The sequence below is a fragment of the Silurus meridionalis genome, chromosome 4, assembly GCF_014805685.1.
Source record: "Silurus meridionalis isolate SWU-2019-XX chromosome 4, ASM1480568v1, whole genome shotgun sequence".
Taxonomy (NCBI): Eukaryota; Metazoa; Chordata; class Actinopteri; order Siluriformes; family Siluridae; genus Silurus; species Silurus meridionalis.
In genome coordinates this window covers 19,403,861-19,424,877 of record NC_060887.1, presented here as the reverse complement: position 1 = coordinate 19,424,877, position 21,017 = coordinate 19,403,861, and the positions used below count along the sequence as shown (strand labels likewise).

Genomic DNA, 21,017 nt, shown 5'->3' with positions numbered 1-21,017 from the left:
CAAGTGTTCTTGATTTGCCTCACAAACAGAGTCACGGAGGATTTTTCAGCACAAAAGCAGAGACTGTAATGAAGGATTAGTTGAAAGGACGGAAATTGAAACTAGGCATGCATAAATTGTGTGCATACATTTACAGGGCAAAAGGCAAGTCGTGAAGATCTACTTATTGAGCTGTTCTAATAAAGACTATAAAAAAAAATAGAATAGCTAAAATCCACTAGTCAGTCAGAGTTGAATGTATGCCTGTGACTGAGGAGCTGCGACCGCAATGGTCCTCTTGTTGTGCTGTAGAGAAACTAGAGGACAGAGGAGAAGGTGAGCTGATGACATGCCAGGAACAAAGGAAACAAAGCACTGCAATTATCAGAGCAGCTCTCAGAAGGAAAAAAAAAAACCCACACAAACAAACATGTCTCACACCTCTCTCATCTGTTTTTAGATGACCACTAATTGCCTTGTCAAGCTATTTAGGTCCTTCATAAGACAAAAGTGCAGTTGTTGTGCTTCACATAAGCCAGCTTATAAACATACATTAACTACATGTATTATAAGAGAAAAAAATGTGATGGCATTTATTTCCTTAAGTTGTAAAACAAATCTGTAACATACTATTCAATTAAGAAGGGAAAAAATACGTGTCATCTTACAAAGAGGATTGAGTGTTTTATATTTATTAGTCCTTTTTAGCTATAGTTTTAGTGTGGCAACAGTGCCCCCTAAACCATTTTCATGGTATTACACAGAGAGAATCATAGCAAAAGCTGCAGAGCATAAAACGTGCTTTGTTGTTCTGAGATATTTCTTTTCCAAGCATATTAAATCCTTTACTAGCATCTTTTGTCATTACAACCCATCAAATACAACCTTAAAAGAAATATGTAAAAAATAGTATAATTCTTTTTTTTTTTTTATTTCTGCATGTTGTCTCTGTATCTCTCCATTTGGGTTTTCCCTGGATTCTCCTGTTTCCTCACACCATCCATGAACATCTCAAATCCTAATAAATAGCCCACAGGTGTGAATAAACGTGCGAGTATGAGTGTGTGCACTATGCTCTGTGATAGACAGGCATCCCATTCAGGGTGCATAACCTACGTTTATGGCAGTGTTCCTGGATAGGCACTGGCTTCATCACAGCCCTATCTAGGTTAAAACAATTACTAATGATTAGAATAAATGCAATGGTCAGGTATTTTTCAGTTTCTTGAACACAAAATAAAATGTTTGATTGATTTGTTAAAGTGATTCGGAGCAGAGTGTCAGCATTAGAACAGAATTGCCTTAAAAATGGAAATAAAATGGCTTTCAAGAAAAATAAATGGTGTCCTAGATATTCAGTAGATGAGTTCACCCATCATTCCTCTTTCAGTCATTAAGTCAAGGATTTAATTAAAAAGTGTAAAAATATCAGCTAGCCATATCTTTATATAATGAGGTCTTGGGTGTAATGATTTTCCGCACCTGCCAAAAACACACCTCAGCTCTCCTGTTTGGGTCTGTTTTAGTCCATGATTTCTTTTGTCCTGACAGAGGAGTGTGTGAAGTGCTTCAAGTGCCAGGAACAGGTGTTGGGCAGAGTGAGAGAGAGAGAGAGAGAGAGAGGCCAGTTTGCTTAGCCTGGACCAGTCGTAATCTCCCAGTGCACTGAACTGAGGAACTGCAGGTAAGCAACACCTATAGACTATCCTCTGTCGCTTATATGGTTTAGTAATAAGGGATAAGGGCGTCTGCTAAAGGACGCAAATGTAAATGTTAATGTAATAATCAATTTTGTATTTTCTTCATCGCACTAATAAATGTATGAGTTTTGAAAAACACGTGCAAAATTAAAAGGTCTCTAATATTTGCCCCCACTCTGTTAGTGGTGGCAGAGGTCAGGAGGTTCTAAACCCTCTGAAGATGTATGGCCTGTATCTGGAAGCAGTAAATGACTACATTAATGAGTCCTACGGAGAGGATGTTTGGAGGCTTATCGAGGCCAGAGCAGAGATTCCTCACCTCAAGTTTGTACGCCACCAAATGTATAAGTATGTTTACTGTTTATTGATCAGTTTCACTAAAGCAAGAATAAGCAGTCTTAAGTATTTGTATTATATTATATGGTGTATATAATGAATGGCAAGTTGTAAAACTATTTCTTGAATATCTATAACTAACATAATATTCATAGTAAAATATGAATAGTTAAGAAAACCCAGAGATCAGTAATGTAATAAAGAGTATAAATAACTCTTTATAACATTAAACTTCCTTCAGTCACTTCTGAGCAGTTTTCCCCCAATCCTCTTGGATGTAATATTTGGGTCCAAATTCTTAGTGACATATCTTTTATAGCTTAGATTTTATGGTTTCTGCTGCTTTCTTCAAATCAGCTCTCTGTTTTATTTTGTTATGTTCCAAATATGTCTTTTTGCAGGATGTGAGCACATTTCATTTTTAAGATGCTGGAATTGTAGCTTTCTGAGTTTCACTATCCAAAATAAAGCAGTAAGTGGTAGCTCAGTGATTAAGGTGGTGGGTTACTGATCGGAAGGTTGGGGGTTTAAGTCCCGGTATCTCCAAGCTGTCACTCTTGGGCCCTTGAGCAAGGCCCTTAACCCTCTGCCCTCTAGGGGTGCTGTATCAAGGCTGACCCTGCACACTGACCCCAGCTTCCGAGTATGCTGGGATATGCGAAGAAAATAATTATGCTGTGCTGTAATGTATATGTAACAAGTAAAGGCTATTCTATTATTTTACCAGATACTTTCGCATAACTCATATGTACTACATGCATGTAAACTTGCATGTGGTACCAGTTGCTTTAATGAGTGGTAAAACATTTAGAATATCACAGTATATAATTATAAACTCACAGTATAAATTAACCAGATTGTTACACACCTTTAAATAGGAATCTTTTTGTTCTAGTGACAATCTGATCCTTCGTCTGGCTAAAGCAGCAGGAGAGGTCCTGGGAAAGACACACGACGAGCTGATGTATGCCTTTGGAGTCTACATGGTCAAACGAATAGGAAATTATGGATATGAAAGGATTCTTAAGGTAACTTTGGTGCAGTCAGTAGACAAGCCTTTAAATAAAATCCATCTTAAAAACATGCACTTTTAAATAGAAATAAAAGTTTAAATTGAAAAATATTTACTAATACATTAGCTACATTCAAATTGTCTAATTAAATATTAGACTGAAGTAGTCCGTACCCTCTTATTTCACCTCTGCACCTGTTTCTGTGTGTTTCAGGTGTTGGGTCGTAATGTACGAGACTTCATCAATGAGCTGGATAACTTGCACGAGTACTTTCGCTTTTCATTCCCCAAAGTGCAACCGCCCAGCTTCTGTGTGGAAGAAGAATGTGAGACAAGTCTGACGCTGCATTATCGCTCCACCAGAAAGGGTTTCACTCAGTTTGTCAAAGGTAATCATTTACTTAAGCGGAGACTGGGTGTGAAAATTAATGCAGTGTTTTGGTATCCTGCATGAAAAACATGTTTGTGGACCAACTAGGGACCAAAAAAATGATCATGTAAATGAAATGCAAGGTGAAGATGAGAAAAGTGGAGCCGTTGCTGATAGCTATGTTGTCAATGTACCAACCAAATATTGAACTTAAAAATGCAAATAGTTTTATAACTTCCTTTTTTACAGTTGGAACAATAAGAGCATCATTTCCCAAATTGTGCAAAATGAAATAACTTAATTTTTATTTTCAAATTCACATGCATGTTTAGACAATAATTCCATTTATTTTTGTAATTATATTGTTTATGATATTAGTCTGAACTTTTGCTGTGTATTTCTATAGGACAACTTTCTCAAGTGGGCCGTCAATTTTACAACACGGACATCGAGGTGGAGATTTTGTCTAAAGAGGAAACAGAGAAAATGACATATGTGGTAAAAGAAAAATCAGGACATGAACATGTGAAAGATGTTTGAAACCTGAGAATGTACGAGCTGAGAATGTAATCTGTCTGACAGATTTCTCTATTTTCATCCCCAATACATCTGTAGGTGTACAAGATGAACTTTGACAACGCTGCATTTAAGCACCGCATGCCCCAGCAGAAAACAGCACCTGGTTATGAAAAGCTTCCAATGAAAAGGGGCATCTTCTTTGACATGTTCCCCTTTAGTGTGATCTTCCGTAGAGACATGACTATGTACCGCATTGGAGATGGCCTGAAGGAAGTGTTCTCAGATCTGCAAGGCAAAAAGGTCAATGAGGAATTCACTCTGGTTCGGCCCATGTTGGAGTTTAGCTGGGACAATGTAAGTAGGTGCAGCAGTTATGTGTGTGTTTGTGTTGTTTTTTTTTCTAAAGAGCAGACACGTTTTATTCAATAATGTAAAATGTGCCAAAGGGATATTTAGTGATTTATGAATTCTCAGCTTTTAATGTATGAACAGACTCAAGAGGCACAGTAATGAAAGATAACAACGGCGTTCAAAACATTCAAAACAAAATACATTATTGATAGGAGACATTCTGTTCGAATGTCAGTGCAAAATATTATATGAGAAAAGGCACTTAACTTCTCAGACACCACTAAGACATTTTCACTTATTGATTCAGAGATGGTCCATAGAAATTGGAGGTGGAATTGAATTTACATCTCATTTTCAATCTTCCTATGATACGAAACATTAATATAAAAAAAGGAATCAAGGTAGAAGGTGGCTTTATTACAATAATCAGGTAACACCATTGGCTTTGGGGTCATAAGAGAACCCCTGAAGGGTAGAGACGTGTAGATTATTGGAGCTGTCTTTTCATACAAACTGTAGAGAAATACTGTAAGGCTACACAGAGTTCTGTCTGGCAACTGGCATGCACACCATTCTGAGTGTAAAATGAGCAGCAAAATACACTCTATGTGTATCTCTTCAGATATACACTCACCTCAACAATGTGTTTGAGCTGCTGTCAAAAGCAGTTGTAGAGAGCAAGCAGAAGGTCAACATCCCTAAACTCAGCAAAGAAGAGCCAGAGGAGAAAGAAGAAAGTGAAAAGTCAAAGAAGGAAGAACGAGGTACCAATATGCTGTTGGTTTGCTATAGTCTGAATGGCGCATAATTAATATTCTGCAAAAAAAAACAAAAAAAAAAACCCACAGCCATATTTTTACACATTTCATCAAACTAGTCTTGACTTGTCTGTGGTCAGATGAACAAACACTACAAAGAACAGTTAGAAATCGGACGAAATGTTCATTATTTTGCAATATTTAAAAGCTGTGTGAGAGTTGATTAAATGCATTTTCACTTGATATGAGTACTTTGCTTGCTTAATATTTTCCATTATGTTGATTCTGTATAACCCATTCAAATGGTAATACATTTATTCCCAATACACATAGTGCTCATTAACACTTTTTAAGGTCTAATACCCAACTGTGATTAAATAATCATTGTACATTGCATTGTGTATAAAGCTATTATATAATAACAGTTATTATTAGTGGGTAATGTCTGCCATGTGAAGTCGGATTTAGTTCTATTTCTCTATATAGCTAGCATATATGTTGGGAATAGAATATGATTTCTCCAGGATGAATACATAAAGTGCACATATACAACAAAGCAATGAATATACAGAACAGAACAGGACAATTAAGACACAGAACATAAGCTGTAAAGTGTATCAGAACGGATATTATTCATGCATTTACACTGGACATCTGTCAGCTAATCAGAATTTCAGTCGAATAATAAATTACTGTGCCAATGTGCTCCTGCAGATGTCAAGGCAATGGATGAGATGAAAGGAGCCGATCAGGAGTACAGCAGCACTCTGACCCAGTATAACAGCTCAGCAAGCTCTGGAGGAGAAGACATTGAACTGCTTGCCTTTCAGACTGTCACTGGTTAGATGTGTTATTTATAGACCATCTCACAACCACTCTGATCAGTACTGAACCATGCTAACCTTCTGAAGGAATAGAGGGTCATTTTCCATGCCAGATGCCATACATACACAACATTTAAGCTACAGTTTAGATTAGATAACACTTGTGTTTCTGACTATTTGAGGCTCTCTTCTCTTTTGTATTTAGGTAAATGCAGTGAAACTATATTTGAAGACATGCGAGAGCCACCTAAAAAGCCTCTCCATCTGAAGGGCCAGATGAAATACGTGCCTCAGTGGGATTCACTCATCTTCCTTGGCACACCCATGTAAGCTCTAATTGAATATGCCATGCTTGTAATATGGCAACATGGCCTGGCCTGGTACAAAATGTCATGCTTCCTGTTTAATTGATACACTTGAAGCGAAATAGAGCAGTCAACAGCCAGTCTGAACAAATGAGAACCAAAGCACTAAGGCTTTAGCATTACACAGTTTACCAACTATTTTAATTTACTTGTCAAGATCTGTTTGATTAAACATACCATAAAGTCATAAATAAACAAGCGTCTATGTATCAAACAGTGCTACAAATGATTTGATGCTACATTAAAACCTATCCAATTTCCGTTTTAGTATTGAGACGGTGGAGGACATGATTAAAATGGGCGTTTATGTCAATGACCTCAACCTGCATGATTCTAGCAGAGAGCTCATTCTGGCAGGAACTCAGCAATCAGCCGAGCTGCAGCTGGCTCTGGACCAGGTACACACACCATGCTCTCATGTGTGGTAGCACTTAGCATTTACTAACAACCTGCTGCAAAACGGTGTATATTAGCAAGTGAAACTACCTCGAGAGTGCAAATTGTTCAAATACTTTTTATTATGCTATTATTATACAAACAAATTAATATGGCAGTTTTTATATAAGCCAGGTTTGAGAATATTAGCAATTAGCTTTGATGGGTTTTTTTTTAAACAAGCACCTGTAAATAGCACCATCTGCCAATAGAGAAACATAATGTTAATGTAAGAAAGGCCTGAACAACTTTGCCTTTTCCTATATTTGACACTATATGTCACATATTAAAATGTTTTTTTTTTTTTTGCAAAATATGGTACACTGTTAACTACCAGAGTATGTATAAGTGAATAATAAATAAATAATAACATTCTAGGGTTGTGATTTTGCAGCAAAGTTTACAATAAAAAATGTTTTGCTGCTTATACAGGAGCAACAGAAATATGCTCAGCTGCAAGAGATCATTAAGAAACTGGACGAGGAGAAGAAGAGAGGCGACTCTCTGTTATACGCTATGATACCAAAAGCTGTAGCTGACCGACTGCGCAAAGGCATCACAGCACTAGAGACCTGTCAAGTACATATTCACACACATATATACACACACTCACACATAGTGTCTGTCCAGCTAATTAGTTGGCTGACCTTTGCATCATTTACATAACAGGCTTTTGTCCCTTGCCTGCATAATGTCCTCATCATCTACTCCGTCTAAATAAACATTATCTCTGATAAGCTAAAAAAATGTATGTTATTATAATCCTGCTACTTGTAGTTTGTGCCTGATTTTTGTCTTGTGGCTCTTTTTATCCAGGTTTTCCCGGATGTGACCATCCTGTTCAGTGATGTGGTAAAATTTAATGAAATCTGTATCCACATCACCCCCATGCAGGTGGTGGACATGCTCAATGAGATCTACATCGTTTTTGACACACTCAGTGAGAAACACAATGTCTACAAGGTAACAAAATTTACATTTCTCATGTAGGTCATTAAAAAAAATGAATCAAATGAATAGTGACAAGGCTTTCTAGTTTCTTCATTGTTTATGATTTTAGTGGTAGCTCAGTGTTTAAGTCATTGGGCTTTGGACCCGCTGGGCCCTTGAGCAAGTCCCTTAGCTGTTCAGTTAGATAAATGAGATCAATTGGCAAAATTATAAGTTACTTTAGATAAGGGTGTCTTCCAAATGCCATAAATGTAAATATAATATCCAATATCTAATAAACAGAGCTTAGTTTTAACCATAAACATATTTTTAACTAACTAGTTTAGAAATCATATTTAGGTTTTGAGCTGGGTGGTATGCTGGCACAGCAAGAACTGATGGTACCTTATAGCTACAGGGTTCAGAGAGCAATTCTGAGCACAGGATACTGTCTGTGTGGCATTTCAGACTCACTATATCAATATAAATTTCCTCAAGGTCCAGCAGTTCCCCAGCAACATCCTCTAAAACACACCAGCAGATATATTAGTGACTCCATGCCAGTAGGTATATTTGTGTTTCTATGCCAATAGATAGAGTGGTGACTCTATGCCAGTAGATAGATTGGTGTCTCTATGACATTAGGTAGACTGATGCCAGAAGATAGATTGGTGAGTCTATTTCATTAGATAAATTTGTGACTCTATGCCATTAGGTAGACTGGTGACTTTATTCCAGAAGATAGATTAGTGAGTCTATGCTAATGGGTGGATTGGTAACTCTGGTGTCCTGCATTGTGCCTTGTGCTTTTAGGATATACCAGATATATATCCAGATATACCATGACTAGAATAAAGCAAGGATCTACCATGACTCCAGTTCAACCATAACTATGGAAGATGAATAGATGAATGATCGAGTGAATAAGTCTGGGTTTATGAGAATAACCAGGACACTGTGATGTGAACTATTTCCCAGGTGGAGACCATAAGAGATGCTTACATGGTGGTGGCTGGTGTGCCTAATAAGACCACATTTCATGCTCACCATATTTGTGACATGGCTCTAGATATGCTGAGCTCAATCGATCACCTCAAAGACCCCTCAACCGGGGATAACATTCAGATTCGTGTTGGTAGGTGCACCATGACCACTGAGATTTAAAATGCACTGTACTCATTTCAGAAATGTTAAGCATTACACCTGATATTTTACAATAAAATGTAATGTAATTATTTTTTTATTACTGTTGCAACATTAGGATATTTTAATTCTCTGTCATTCTACCAGTGGCAGGCCGTGCACTTGGTACCTGGGCCTTCAGTGGGGACTTACCAGACTTAATCCACCTCTTAATACCACCACTATCACATCGCAATTATAAAAACCATCAATACTATACAAAATTGCAAAATAACAGCGCGTGGCATTACAGATAGAGAGAGTCATTTGACATATTAAGGGTGAATACTATTTTACTAAAGCAAGAAACCCAGTTAAGACAACTCCAAACCTCTACACTACAACCGCAACTGTGTACCTACATTATTTGGAGCAGTTCACAATCAATATTTGTCTAATAACATGACAAAAACAAAAATTTTAATAAAATACAACCTACTCACCAGAGACGCAGACTCATACGAGACTGATCATATTCACTGGTCTAGAAGTGGAGAGCAAACCCTTTCCCGGGCTGAGACAATCTAGCTAGCTTTGGGGTTGGCCGACCTCCTCACAATGTCTAGCTTTTCTTTAAAATGGATTTTTAAGTATGTCCAAGACCAAATCAATTTCTCTTCCTCTGTCGACATAAAAAAGTCTAACTCTGATGTGTTCATGTGTGCAGATCGCTACACACATGTATTGCCAGTCGAAGTTGTCTGTAAAAGTCTTTGAACCATTTGACCAACCAATCAGAGGACAGAAAAATGCTGACGTTTTTCTGGGCCAGCTACCTGTCCCTGTGAGGCGAATATGAAATCTGATTGGTTAAAGAAACAGACTCATTCATAATATTCTCTATGTTAAAAGAGCCAGCAGAACAGATATTGAAGGCCCTAGGCAGATTAGATTGACATGGCAGCACATAGAGGCTGAAATCTGATGGGACAAAAAAAACCTAACATTTCTACTGAAAGCAGTGCAGCCAAGAGAAACGCTACGAAATGAAGAGTATAAACTGTTGGGAATAAATTAATACAATTTCATGGAACAAATATAAGAATTAGGTTGTAAATGTAGGTCAGTGTTTCTGATAGTGTTTAGACCAGCAGAGAAGGCTTTGCTGGCCCTGACCACCCGCCACTGCATTCTACCATATTTAATGTCACTGTCATGTCATTGGGCTTTTTTTTTTTTTTTAATCAAATACACGTTGAAAATGTGCAGTTTAAAAATAAACTAAGATGAGTGTATCATAATTGTATTTTTTGTTTCTTACAGGAATCCACTCTGGAATGGTGGTGGCAGGGGTAGTGGGACTAAAGATGCCACGCTACTGTCTGTTTGGTGACACGGTGAACACTGCCTCTCGCATGGAGTCCAATGGTGTGGTAAGAGATGATCTAATGATGTCTCTGCTACCATAAATATTTCTTCTTTATTAATTATGAGACAAGCCAGCAGGAGGCAGCATAGCAGGTCTCAGTACAAACAAAGGATTAAGAACGTTAATCACATTCATTTGAACTGGGAGTTATAAAAAGACATCTTGTTTATCAGTGTCTTCCTCTGTGATTAGGGCATGCAAATCCACATTAGCCAGACCACCAAGGACCATCTGGAACATGAGCCATATATCATTGAAGAAAGGGGCAAAATATTCGTAAAGGTACATATTACCCTATCATCTCATCCAATCTATTGAGCATAGAGTGTATTCCTAATGGATATTGAGTATGTGGCTTTCACACATCATTAATAAATTAATGAGTTTTTAGATTTCTTTCGTTTTGAGTATATAAAACAAAAAAATATTATATTATTTTTATATTAATATATATATTTATAATTGAAGGGGAAGGGCTACATGAAGACATACTGGCTAAAAGGGAAGAAGGACCTGTCTTTTAAAACCCCAGCTGAGCTCCGGTACAGCAGTGAGCAGAAAGACTCTGAGGATCGAAGTTCTAATGGGTAAGCAGGGTTTTAATACTAAAGTTAAATATTTTCAATACAACAGTAACTAAATATACACTACAATAATCATAAAAGCAAACCAAAGAGCATGATGCTATTATTAGACCTTGAACAAGGTATATGACTGTGTGCCCTCTCTTTCCTTTTCACTGGTGAATGCTTTTGGGCAGTTCGACTTGCACCAATACCAAGCGCTTTAACTCCAACCTAAACATCTCCAACGAAGAGCAGGCAGAGGTGAAGCCCACCCCTGCAGACCTACCCTCTGACACACTCCCACCACTAGAGGGCACCACAGACTCCACTGTGGCCACTAATGAACCTCATGACAAAGAGAAGGTTAAAAAGTCAAAGAACAACAAAGGAGGCAAGGCAGAAAATGCCTGGGCTAATTCACGAGAGAGTTCTCCACCTGCTGATAGCCAGAAGAAGACAGGCCCAGTGCTCAATAACAAAAAGCATAGCTTCAGGAACCAGTACGCACGGCTTCCGGCCAACCTGCCCATGCGCAGTGCAGCCTGCACCCTTCTGTGAAAATCTGCTGCAATCAATCATTCAACCTGTAACTTAAACTAGACTCCTAGACTCCTAGAACTCCTAAAATCCCTGTTTCACTGACTGAACAAAATCTAGCATCATAACTACATTATTACCGAACATTAAAAGTACTGAATTTCAGTGCTTCATGTGAGATGGATGTATATGGCAGCGATTTATACTGTGTTTATTACTATTGCCATAGCAGCATTTCTTACATAACTGACACCTGACTACACAACCAGAGAAAGCGTTAGAGTAGCACATTTGCATGTATTTTTATGATTGCCAAACTCTTCGTCTAACAGGTCGCATAAATGGAAACCAAATTTCGTGCTAGTACAGAGCTTGTGAGCTTGAGCTTGTGGTTTCTGTAAGAGGAACAAATACAGTATGTTCAAATCTTAAAAAATTCTAACTGAATCCACAGGATATTAATACCACAAGCTGTGCTACTTTCATGAATCAAATGTTAGAAAACCTTATGCTTCTACTGTCAGGAGAAGAAAGGCTTACTTTTAGACAAAGTTTCAGACGTTTAGCCTCATGATTTCAATTCTAAAATGAAGGGCTGCTTTCTTTAGCTCTCAAGGGTGGGGCACATTTCAGTGTCTGAGCAACTCATTTATGTAAACACTAGTAGGATTTCAGTGGATTAATTTCATTAGCATTTATTTATGTACAGTTTCATCTCGAATTCATCGATGTTTTCGTAATGACACTAGTGTAGTAAAATTGCATCAAATGTGTATTGTTTTGTCTTTGCTTTGTCACAGACAATCATGAATGTTTAACTGCTTCTAATCAAAGACATTTATTGAACAATGTTGTGCATAATTTTTTCATTAATACAAACATAAATTTTAACATTACATAACATTAATGACTAAAGCGGCTTTACACATACTGTACAGAAAAGTGTTAAGTGCAGTATACAACTGACACAAATATATGTGAATGTTTTAAGCATGTACATACACACAAACACATACATATAATCTGTGATTACTGCAAATTCTACAAGAAAAAAAAATAGTTTTGTGCTATTTTCTCTAGTCAAATAAAAGTCTTAAAAAAAACAAAATGAACAAAAAAGTAAAGCATAGCATGTATTTGTAATTCAACAAGAATAAATTTTATAGCTGCCATACATTGGCCTTGTTGACCTACATTTTGTGACCATTTACACTCTTCAAAGCTTAAAAATATGTAGAGGTAAGCAAAACCCGATCAAGATATAACTCAGTTTCACCAAGAAAACATCCATGCAGACATGTCAGATGTCACTCTACGATAAAGAGGAAGTCATCAGGAAACCCAGCAAGCGACACTTCCTGTCTGTTGTCATGGAGACAAACCTAATTCCGCAGTTGCCCTGACTCTCCCTGCACGGTTCTTCTGTTTCTGAGACACAGAGTATTTTTTATCTCAGAGAAGAGAGTTAAACAACAATTGCTCACTCTTGTCCACATTTACAGCTACACTAAAATAACATAGTTTGCAATGATGTAGACAATTGATTGACACTTTTTAAAAAGAGAATTGATTTTTTTTAAACAATCCCTCAGGAAATAATAAGCCTTTCAGCCTTGCTCTGATTTAAACTGGATTATTATGCTTTCGGTTCTTTTTGTCCTTTTAATCGTATCCCTAAACATAAATAATAAGTTCTTAATCTTAATATGACCATAATAGTGTATTTTCTTCTTTCTGCATCCTCAAAAGGCCCATTTAAGTCTAAAGATAATGGTTTTTTTTTAAGGAGCTGTTTTCACATCTGTGTGTTTGGTGATCTGACAGAGATTGTAAGAACACCTGAATGACAAGAGTTTGAAACAGAAATGCAGTCTAAATTGAACCACAGTTTTAGAAGTCACTGCTCTCTGCAGTTGTGCAGCACTAATCAAGAAATTTTAAATTGTATTTAAGTTGACCTCAAAGTCTGCAAACAATTTCTAGCTAATGACCAAAGCCACTCAGCTGCATGAAGATTTTAATAGAGATTGATTCTAGTCCAGATGGTTGTAATTCAGATAACAGACAGATAAACATTCATCTTTGGACTTCGTCCAGGCTGTACTACTATGTCCACACAGACAGATTTATATATATATATTCATGTTTTATATTTATATATATATATATATATATATATATATATATATATATATATATATATATATATATATATATAGTACAGACCAAAAGTTTGGACACACCTTCTCATTCAAAGAGTTTTCTTTATTTTCATGACTATGAAAATTGTAGAGTCACACTGGAGGCATCAAGGGCTATTTGACCAAGAAGGAGAGTGATGGGGTGCTGTGCCAGATGACCTGGCCTCCACAGTCACCGGACCTGAACCCAATCGAGATGGTTTAGGGGTGAGCTGGACCGCAGAGTGAAGGCAAAAGGGCCAACAAGTGCCAAGCATCTCTTGGGGAACTGTCAAGACTGTTGGAAGACCATTTCAGGTGACTACCTCTTAAAGCTCATCAAGAGAATGCCAAGAGTGTGCAAAGCAGTAATCAAAGCAAAAGGTGGCTACTTTGAAGAACCTACAATATGACATATTTTCAGTTGTTTCACACTTTTTTGTTATGTATATAATATATATATATATATATATATATATATATATATATATATATATATATATATATATATATATACACACACACACATACATACGTGTATGTATATAAATACTAGCATTTAAAATATGCAGTACCTATTGTGTTATAAAATTTTAGTTCAGGTTAGAAATAATTTTTAACCACAAGGTCCAACTTTCAAGTTTCCAAAATGGGTTGTAAAAGAGGAGCAGTTCTGTGTTGTTCATTAACCATGTCAAACAATGTAGCACACCTCTGCAAACTGTTTTTTCAAAGTGTTAGACCTTCCATCATATTTCTGTGAACTGTAAAAAAACCCAGCATTCATTTAGAATAAAGGATTATGGTATTAATATAAGAATATAAACATCTGTGAATGATTTTGTTGATGACGTTGTTCTTGTTGTTAAAGATTAACTGGAGTCATGTCCCAAGTTTTTTGGAGTCATGTCCAAAGTATTACAATCTATCAAGTTTTTACGGTAGCACTGTATCAAACCCAGTTGCCAAACAGCCAGTTCTCAGGGGACATGAACATGAGTCAGATTGCAGCAGCAGTGCTGTTGAGGCTGGCTGCATTCCAATAATAGTGATAGCAAAAAAAAAAAAAAAGAGTAAATCCCTCCCTGTTGAAATGGCCCACATCCCAGGATTACTGCTAAATTCTTTACAGGGGTTTCACTTGTTAGGACACGCTGTTGCTCTGTCAGCAATGAGTTGAGTGAGAGAGAAGGGCGGTCGGAAGTGAGTATCTGTGTGTGTCTCTGTGTGTGTGTGTGTGTGTGTGTCGAAAGAGAGAGACAGAAAGAGAGAGAAGCAGACAGAAACAAGCACACTTAGGGGTGTGTCTTAGACAATTAGTTCCTCAAGGAAGTACAACGCAGATTATCTTGAAACAGTGTGTCGAGCAGATCAGAGATTTTCTTTACAAGTTTTTGTGTGCTTCCATCTGTATGTTGTTTTTTTGCTTTTGTTTTTTTTCCTAAACAACCTGGATGTTGATCACCTGAGCCACACACACAAGGAGGACCGAGATTTGACAGAGAGGAGGGTAGGAAAGAAAATAAAACAGCAGGTAAGATCCCTCTGTTACTGACCTATGCCCTCAGCTCACCAAACACTGTGCAGTTACATAGTGACAGGTGTGAGATTGCAGATTTTGTAAACTAACCGGAATAGAAAACAAACACATCTTTCTGAGCAGTTTCTCTTAATCTAAAAGAGAAAACAAGCTGGTGTTATTTTCAGCAGCTGGAGCAGCTGGCTCTTGTACAAATTCTTGCCGTTATCTTTCCCACCCCTCTGTTGAAGTGTTTGTATGGAATTTATCTTGTGTTCAAGCTGGAACAGGTATCATGTCCTTTTCTAATCGTGTTAGGGCCGATTAGAAAAGATACAGCCACTTGTTGCAGTTACAAAAGCAAATTTGAAACACTGGAGTTTCTCTGTCAAACACTGACTTAATTAAGCAGAGATGTTCACTACTTTTCACTACGTTTAATTTGAAGTAGCCGTTGCCAGAAAAAAAAAAACTACAGGGCCTCTGCCATCAGAACTGACTCACTGTCTTGTGAAATTTTGAAAAAAGCTAATGATTGGCAACTCTTCTCTGCTGCCTAACAGAACAAGGTTTCACTTCCTTTATGAACAACCGCATACATTCCTCAGTCATCTTATGAAAAACAACTACAGCGCTGAACAGGGCGTAAAGAATATGGCACACACACGTAAAAAGATGTGGAGAATCTGTGCTTGCCATGGCACAAAGAAAGCATTCCCCACATCCACGTCCTGTCTCTGTTACCTGGAAAAATATGAGCAGTAAAATACATGAGAATCTGTTATCAACCATGTGCACGAGGGACATTTTTCACTGGTGTGCTCGCACATTTGCATAAAGAAATCACCAAAAAGCCCGTAACGTTTTGTCAGGTTAGTCACTATGAAATCTACGACAGTATGTTTTCTTGTTTTGAATCAAAACTTTGTACAATACTACAATCTTACACATACCATATATGAGCAAATCTTTTAGGTGGATTGCCAACAGTTGTAGAAAGTATATTTATTTACAGAACAGTTATACAGTCTTTGGACTTAATACTCAATACCGTATGCACATCACAACAATAAATGAGAAAGCTTCTAACTGTGTGTGTATAATATAAGAGTTATTGTGAAATGCATGGCAGGTTGCCTGTTCTGTTTGAATGAGAACATTTGCTTGTTAGTGACATCAGCCTGATCACCAGCTGACATTTCCTCAGTTACAGGTTATGACCTGTCCTTTGGCTGCTTTCTAATGAGATGGTTAGTGTTGCTGCCTCATACACAAGCAAGTAGACACTTTACATCCATCCAAGCTCCAGGCCTTGCCTCTTTAGATGCACCGGCACACTCAGCCCTAGGCTACATGCTACAGTCATCTAAAGAATGATAAATATTTACCTTGCTTGTAGATAATTCTCCAATCACGGTTCTCCTTAAGTCATCCATGTGGCTCAGATTTTCACTTTAGTACTAAATATATAATCAGTGCTTATAAAGGTATTATTAAAGGAAAGTAATAAAAAATGTTGATACTATTAAATTGGAAAGCTGTTGAATCTAAAAGTATATTAGGCAAAATTATTCATACCATATGAATGTTGAACAGTAAAATTCTTAAATGCTAACATGAACATTTTCTCATCAGGCAGTCCAAAGTTTGATCAGGTCTGTTACTAAACAATGAAAACTCTATAAGGAATGCTATCATAACAGATTGCTGCATTCCAAAGTCATCAGTGTTAAACCATGAAACTGGACAAAGCAACTTGTGACTGAAAATCTGATTATATTTGAATATAACAGTGAGTTAGGTATCAATCTTTCTTTTATTTTAAAAGGGAACAATGAGAGCAGCAGATGTGTTCCCACTAACACAACAAAATATATTATTCTTTAGCATTTTAGCAATATATTTCTGCTAAGCTCATGAGGTGTATCACCAGCATGATAGCGCTCGTTATTTTTTGGATCAGACTGTCGAATTCACATTAATCACACGAGAAAATAAGAGAGTCATACTGTGTAAAATTAAGTAACAACTACTTAGTTTACAACACAAAAGGGGATCAGAAACAGTAAAGCATAGTAGTAAGATATTGTTCCTCTTGTCACTGAGAACTGCTTGGTGTAGGTTTAGATTCTGGAGTTCCTGTTTTTATGCCCAATCTGGAGATGCATGTGGAAACTTGCGAACTATGCAATCACCTTTTCCTTCATACCTGCCTTTGCTTGCTTAGTCAGTTTGCAAGAAGCACAACGACTAAAACAGGAAGTGTATTCTGCTTGTGCCTGGGAGTTTTAATAGATTATCTAGACTAATCCATGGCAGTCTATATGAAATGACATACTGTTTTGCTATTGAGAAAAATAAATGAGATCTAGTCAGACATAGCCTTTAGTTTGTTTACATGACATGTTAGTTCTGATGAAGTCCTTTAGGATACAATTTCCCCTCCCTCAAGGTTTTTTTTCTACAGCCCTAAGGGTGTATCCCTAAAGGATAGTAACACAATACACAAACTCACAAGAAACAGAGGATGTGGTATTGTGGGTCGATTGCAATATAAACGAACAGCAAGTCTTTTGCAGGTATAAATATTTTATTTTGTGTAGCTTCAGAATAGCTTTGTAAAATAAAACTCACTCTGTATGTATTCATGTACATATTTAAATGCACATGAATACATATTATGCTTATTTCATTCAAATAATCTATTTTTAAAGAGAAAACTAAACTTGAGCAATCCGTTTCAAAATATATTGCTAACTTGTATCTTTTTTCTCCCTTCACTTTTACAAGAAATGGATTTTAGCTCCAAAGACTTGGCTATGAAAGCCCAGAAGAAAATTCTCAGCAACATGGCAAACAAGTCAGTTGTGCAGATGTTCATCGATGACACAAGCAGTGAGATCCTGGACGAGCTGTACCGTGTCTCAAAGGAGTACACAGGGAACAGCATAGAGGCCAAAAAAGTGATTAAGGACCTGGTTAAAATCGTTGTGAAGGTTGCCGTGCTTTTTAAGCACAACCGTTTCAGCGAGGAGGAGCTTCGTATAGCCCAGAACTTCAAGAAGAAATTACACCAGGGAGCCATGACAGCCATCAGTTTCTATGAGGTAAACCACACACATTTAGAAACAAAACATGACATATATCATAAATGTCATTCCATATTTGTAGCCATAGTTTGCAACTGTAAAAAGACAATCACTATTGAACCTCAATGCTTTAAATGACAAGGCTCTGTGGACAAAATGGGAGCAATTCTGGGTATAACAGGCCAAGATTTGGAAATTTGGAAGTAGAAGGTACAATTTCACAAGTACCATAATGCATTCCAAACACTTAGTCAACAGTGTGTGTAATAAAAATATAGCTTCTAAAGCAGATGAAAGACTATATAACCTGGATCATATTTAACACAGTTACATGCATGTGAGTTCAAAAGATAGTAACAGATTTCTTAAACCACATGGCAAATGAATCTACATTTCATCATTATGGTGTGAAAAGAGTAGTTGATAAATTTCGCATTCTGTGGTTACTTCATTTCGTGTGCCTTTTCTGTAGCTGTTACTAATAGAAGCCACCTTGGCCCAATGCAAGTACATACATGTAATGCACAATCAATAGCATTATTATTTCTCTACAGACAACTTTCCACTACTCATTCCAAATCAGTTATGACACAATGTGCACAGTAACTGTGTAGGCTCTTGTCTAAGAGATTAGCATATGAGTATGTCATGGGAAGAATATTGGGTTTACACCTCCTCAGCATGTATACAGCAGGTATGAAAAAACAATCCTAGCATTCAACATTCAACTAGTTTACTCAGACAAAATCTGATAGTATTGTTGGCAAATATTGTGAATTTACTGTTATTCATTAAAAATACATTAAAGTTACCCTACCAAGTACGAATATACTGTACTGAGCTTTTCAACTTGTTTAGGACAGGGCAGAATGTTACCATCAGCAGTAATATAGCATTGGTGTAGCATTTTAATTGTTGTATTAAAAGTTCATTCAGGTCAATACTCCAAATTTTAACAATTCTGCTAAGTATTTTAAAATAAATGTTGAGCCATGTACTGCATTACTAAGCTTTTCGCCTGTCACTTTGCCACTGGACAGCTTAACCACAAAGAGGAAGAATTGAACATGAATGCTCATGCAAACCGACATGTACATACACTACGAATTGTGGTTGAAAAATTGAAAGCAAAATCAACACAATAATGTTAATTATATGGATCATTTTTCTGAAACAAAAAACAAAAACAAAAAAAAAAACAGCAGTGGTCATCAAGTACAGGATTCAGGCAATGTGTCAATAATATTTAGCTTTTTTGTGAAAAGTAGAAGCATTTTAAAAGAATCATTTGGCAAGAATGATCCTAATATAAAACTCTAGATAAACCGATTCTAAAGAGAGGATGAAAAACAAAAGTGGATTATAGGTTGCTCTTTAGTTTTTTCACTGAAAGCTAATCATTAGCATAATTCAAACCTCTGAGTTAACTGTGACACTTGTCTCATACTGCAAGACTGAAGCTCATGGTTTGCTTTGGAAATGCAATAAATATTAAATCATTTGTCTCCTATTTTAATTGCAAACCATATTATTCGCCAAATCAATGTTTTTGCATATCTGCATTACACTAAGTATTAGTGGTTAATGACTTTTACTCTTGAGCCTTATGGTTCTTGTGCAGCTCTACCGATGTTACACCTGAGCATGAATTCAAAAGATTGCAAAACCAGAGCTCTACAGCTAAATCGGAGCTCTTCTACAGGATTTCGCCCCCATGCTTGTAACGTCTCTGCCATGTCTGTTTCAGGTGGAGTTCACCTTCGACAAGGCCGTGATGTCGGAAATCCTTACTTCATGCAGAGACATGATGCTCAAGCTTGTAGCCGCTCATCTCACGCCGAAATCCCACGGACGCATCAACCATGTCTTCAACCATTACTCCGACCCTGATCTTCTCACTCAGCTTTACAATCCGAAAGATCCCTTCAAGACCCACCTCACTAAAATCTGCACTGGACTCAACAAACTGATCGAAGAGGGCAAGTTATGAGAGTGTGATTCAAGAGGGACTCTGAACAGTATTTCTTTAAAGAGACCAACAGTCTCTCAGTGCGGGACTGGAACTCACTGATGGCAGGCTCTTTGCTCAAGTGGTTGTACATTAAGACATTTCACAGAGAAATACAGCTTGGTTTTAACGGTAAAACATATCAGCAACATTGTTTCGATGTGAAAGATTTGTGGATTGGGGAACTTTATAAATGAGCACTATATTCACATCCACTTTTTTCAAGGTTACGCCTCAGAAAAGCTTTGTGAATGTGTTCCAATATAAAAAAGGCACAATAATGAAACGTTATGTGCAGTGAAAGTAACATTCAAAATTAAATTCATTTTTCCAATAATAACCACCTCTAAATTAAAAAATATATAAACACCATGTATTTGTAAATAATTGTTTTTGTATCTGAAAACAGAATTTAAGCTCTAAGTATTCAACAGTTGATGATGCAGTCATTAATGAAATGTTGCACTGCTGAGTTTCTTTTTATTAAGGTGAATAAATATATTTGAAAAATTGCACTCTGAAAAAAAAAAACATGCAACCATCACAGAGGCCAGGGGCTACAGTAGTACATCTCTTCACTGCCACCTGGTGTAACTTTGTAGTAATGGAAACCATGTCTGTCAGTGTACTAATGCTTACAGTGCATGGACGATCCTCAAATACATGTTTTTCTTGACCGAGTTTTACATGACCATATGAGCTCATAACCGTCATTAAAGTCCATGTTACTTAAAAAAAAACGTAAATACTTGAAGAAAATGCGACCTGTCTGGTGAGCCTACCCAATATTTCAAACCACTCAAAGAGATTCATCTCTGGTCCTACATACTGTGTATTCATTCAAAAAGAATCGTGGTTGTAAATAAACCTCTTGTTTTAATAGTAAGTTTGTGTGTCCTACAAATACAGATTTCTTCCTAAAAGAATTTGTTAACTGTTAAGAAAAGGGCAATACCTTATTATTTCTCATGGGATATAAGATCACAAG

General features: G+C 36.9%; 2 protein-coding genes across 2 annotated transcripts; both read left to right on the top strand.

Annotated features, from left to right (window-relative positions):
• The first annotated feature begins 268 nt into the window (after positions 1–268).
• On the top strand, positions 269–11,254 carry LOC124383790 (soluble guanylate cyclase 88E-like). The gene is made up of 17 exons (XM_046846095.1): positions 269–315; positions 1,863–2,003; positions 2,911–3,043; positions 3,242–3,416; positions 3,804–3,895; positions 4,013–4,270; positions 4,890–5,031; positions 5,740–5,865; positions 6,055–6,175; positions 6,483–6,612; positions 7,082–7,228; positions 7,466–7,612; positions 8,558–8,714; positions 10,025–10,098; positions 10,323–10,412; positions 10,599–10,717; positions 10,891–11,254. The coding sequence occupies exons 1-17, from the start codon at positions 269–271 to the stop codon at positions 11,252–11,254; spliced, it is 2,463 nt and encodes an 820-aa protein (XP_046702051.1).
• Positions 11,255–14,669: 3,415 nt separating this feature from the next.
• Positions 14,670–20,915, top strand: tnfaip8l2b (tumor necrosis factor, alpha-induced protein 8-like 2b). The gene is made up of 3 exons (XM_046846991.1): positions 14,670–14,947; positions 17,723–18,039; positions 19,769–20,915. The coding sequence occupies exons 2-3, from the start codon at positions 17,725–17,727 to the stop codon at positions 20,009–20,011; spliced, it is 558 nt and encodes a 185-aa protein (XP_046702947.1). The 5' UTR covers positions 14,670–14,947; positions 17,723–17,724; the 3' UTR covers positions 20,012–20,915.
• Positions 20,916–21,017: the final 102 nt, after the last annotated feature.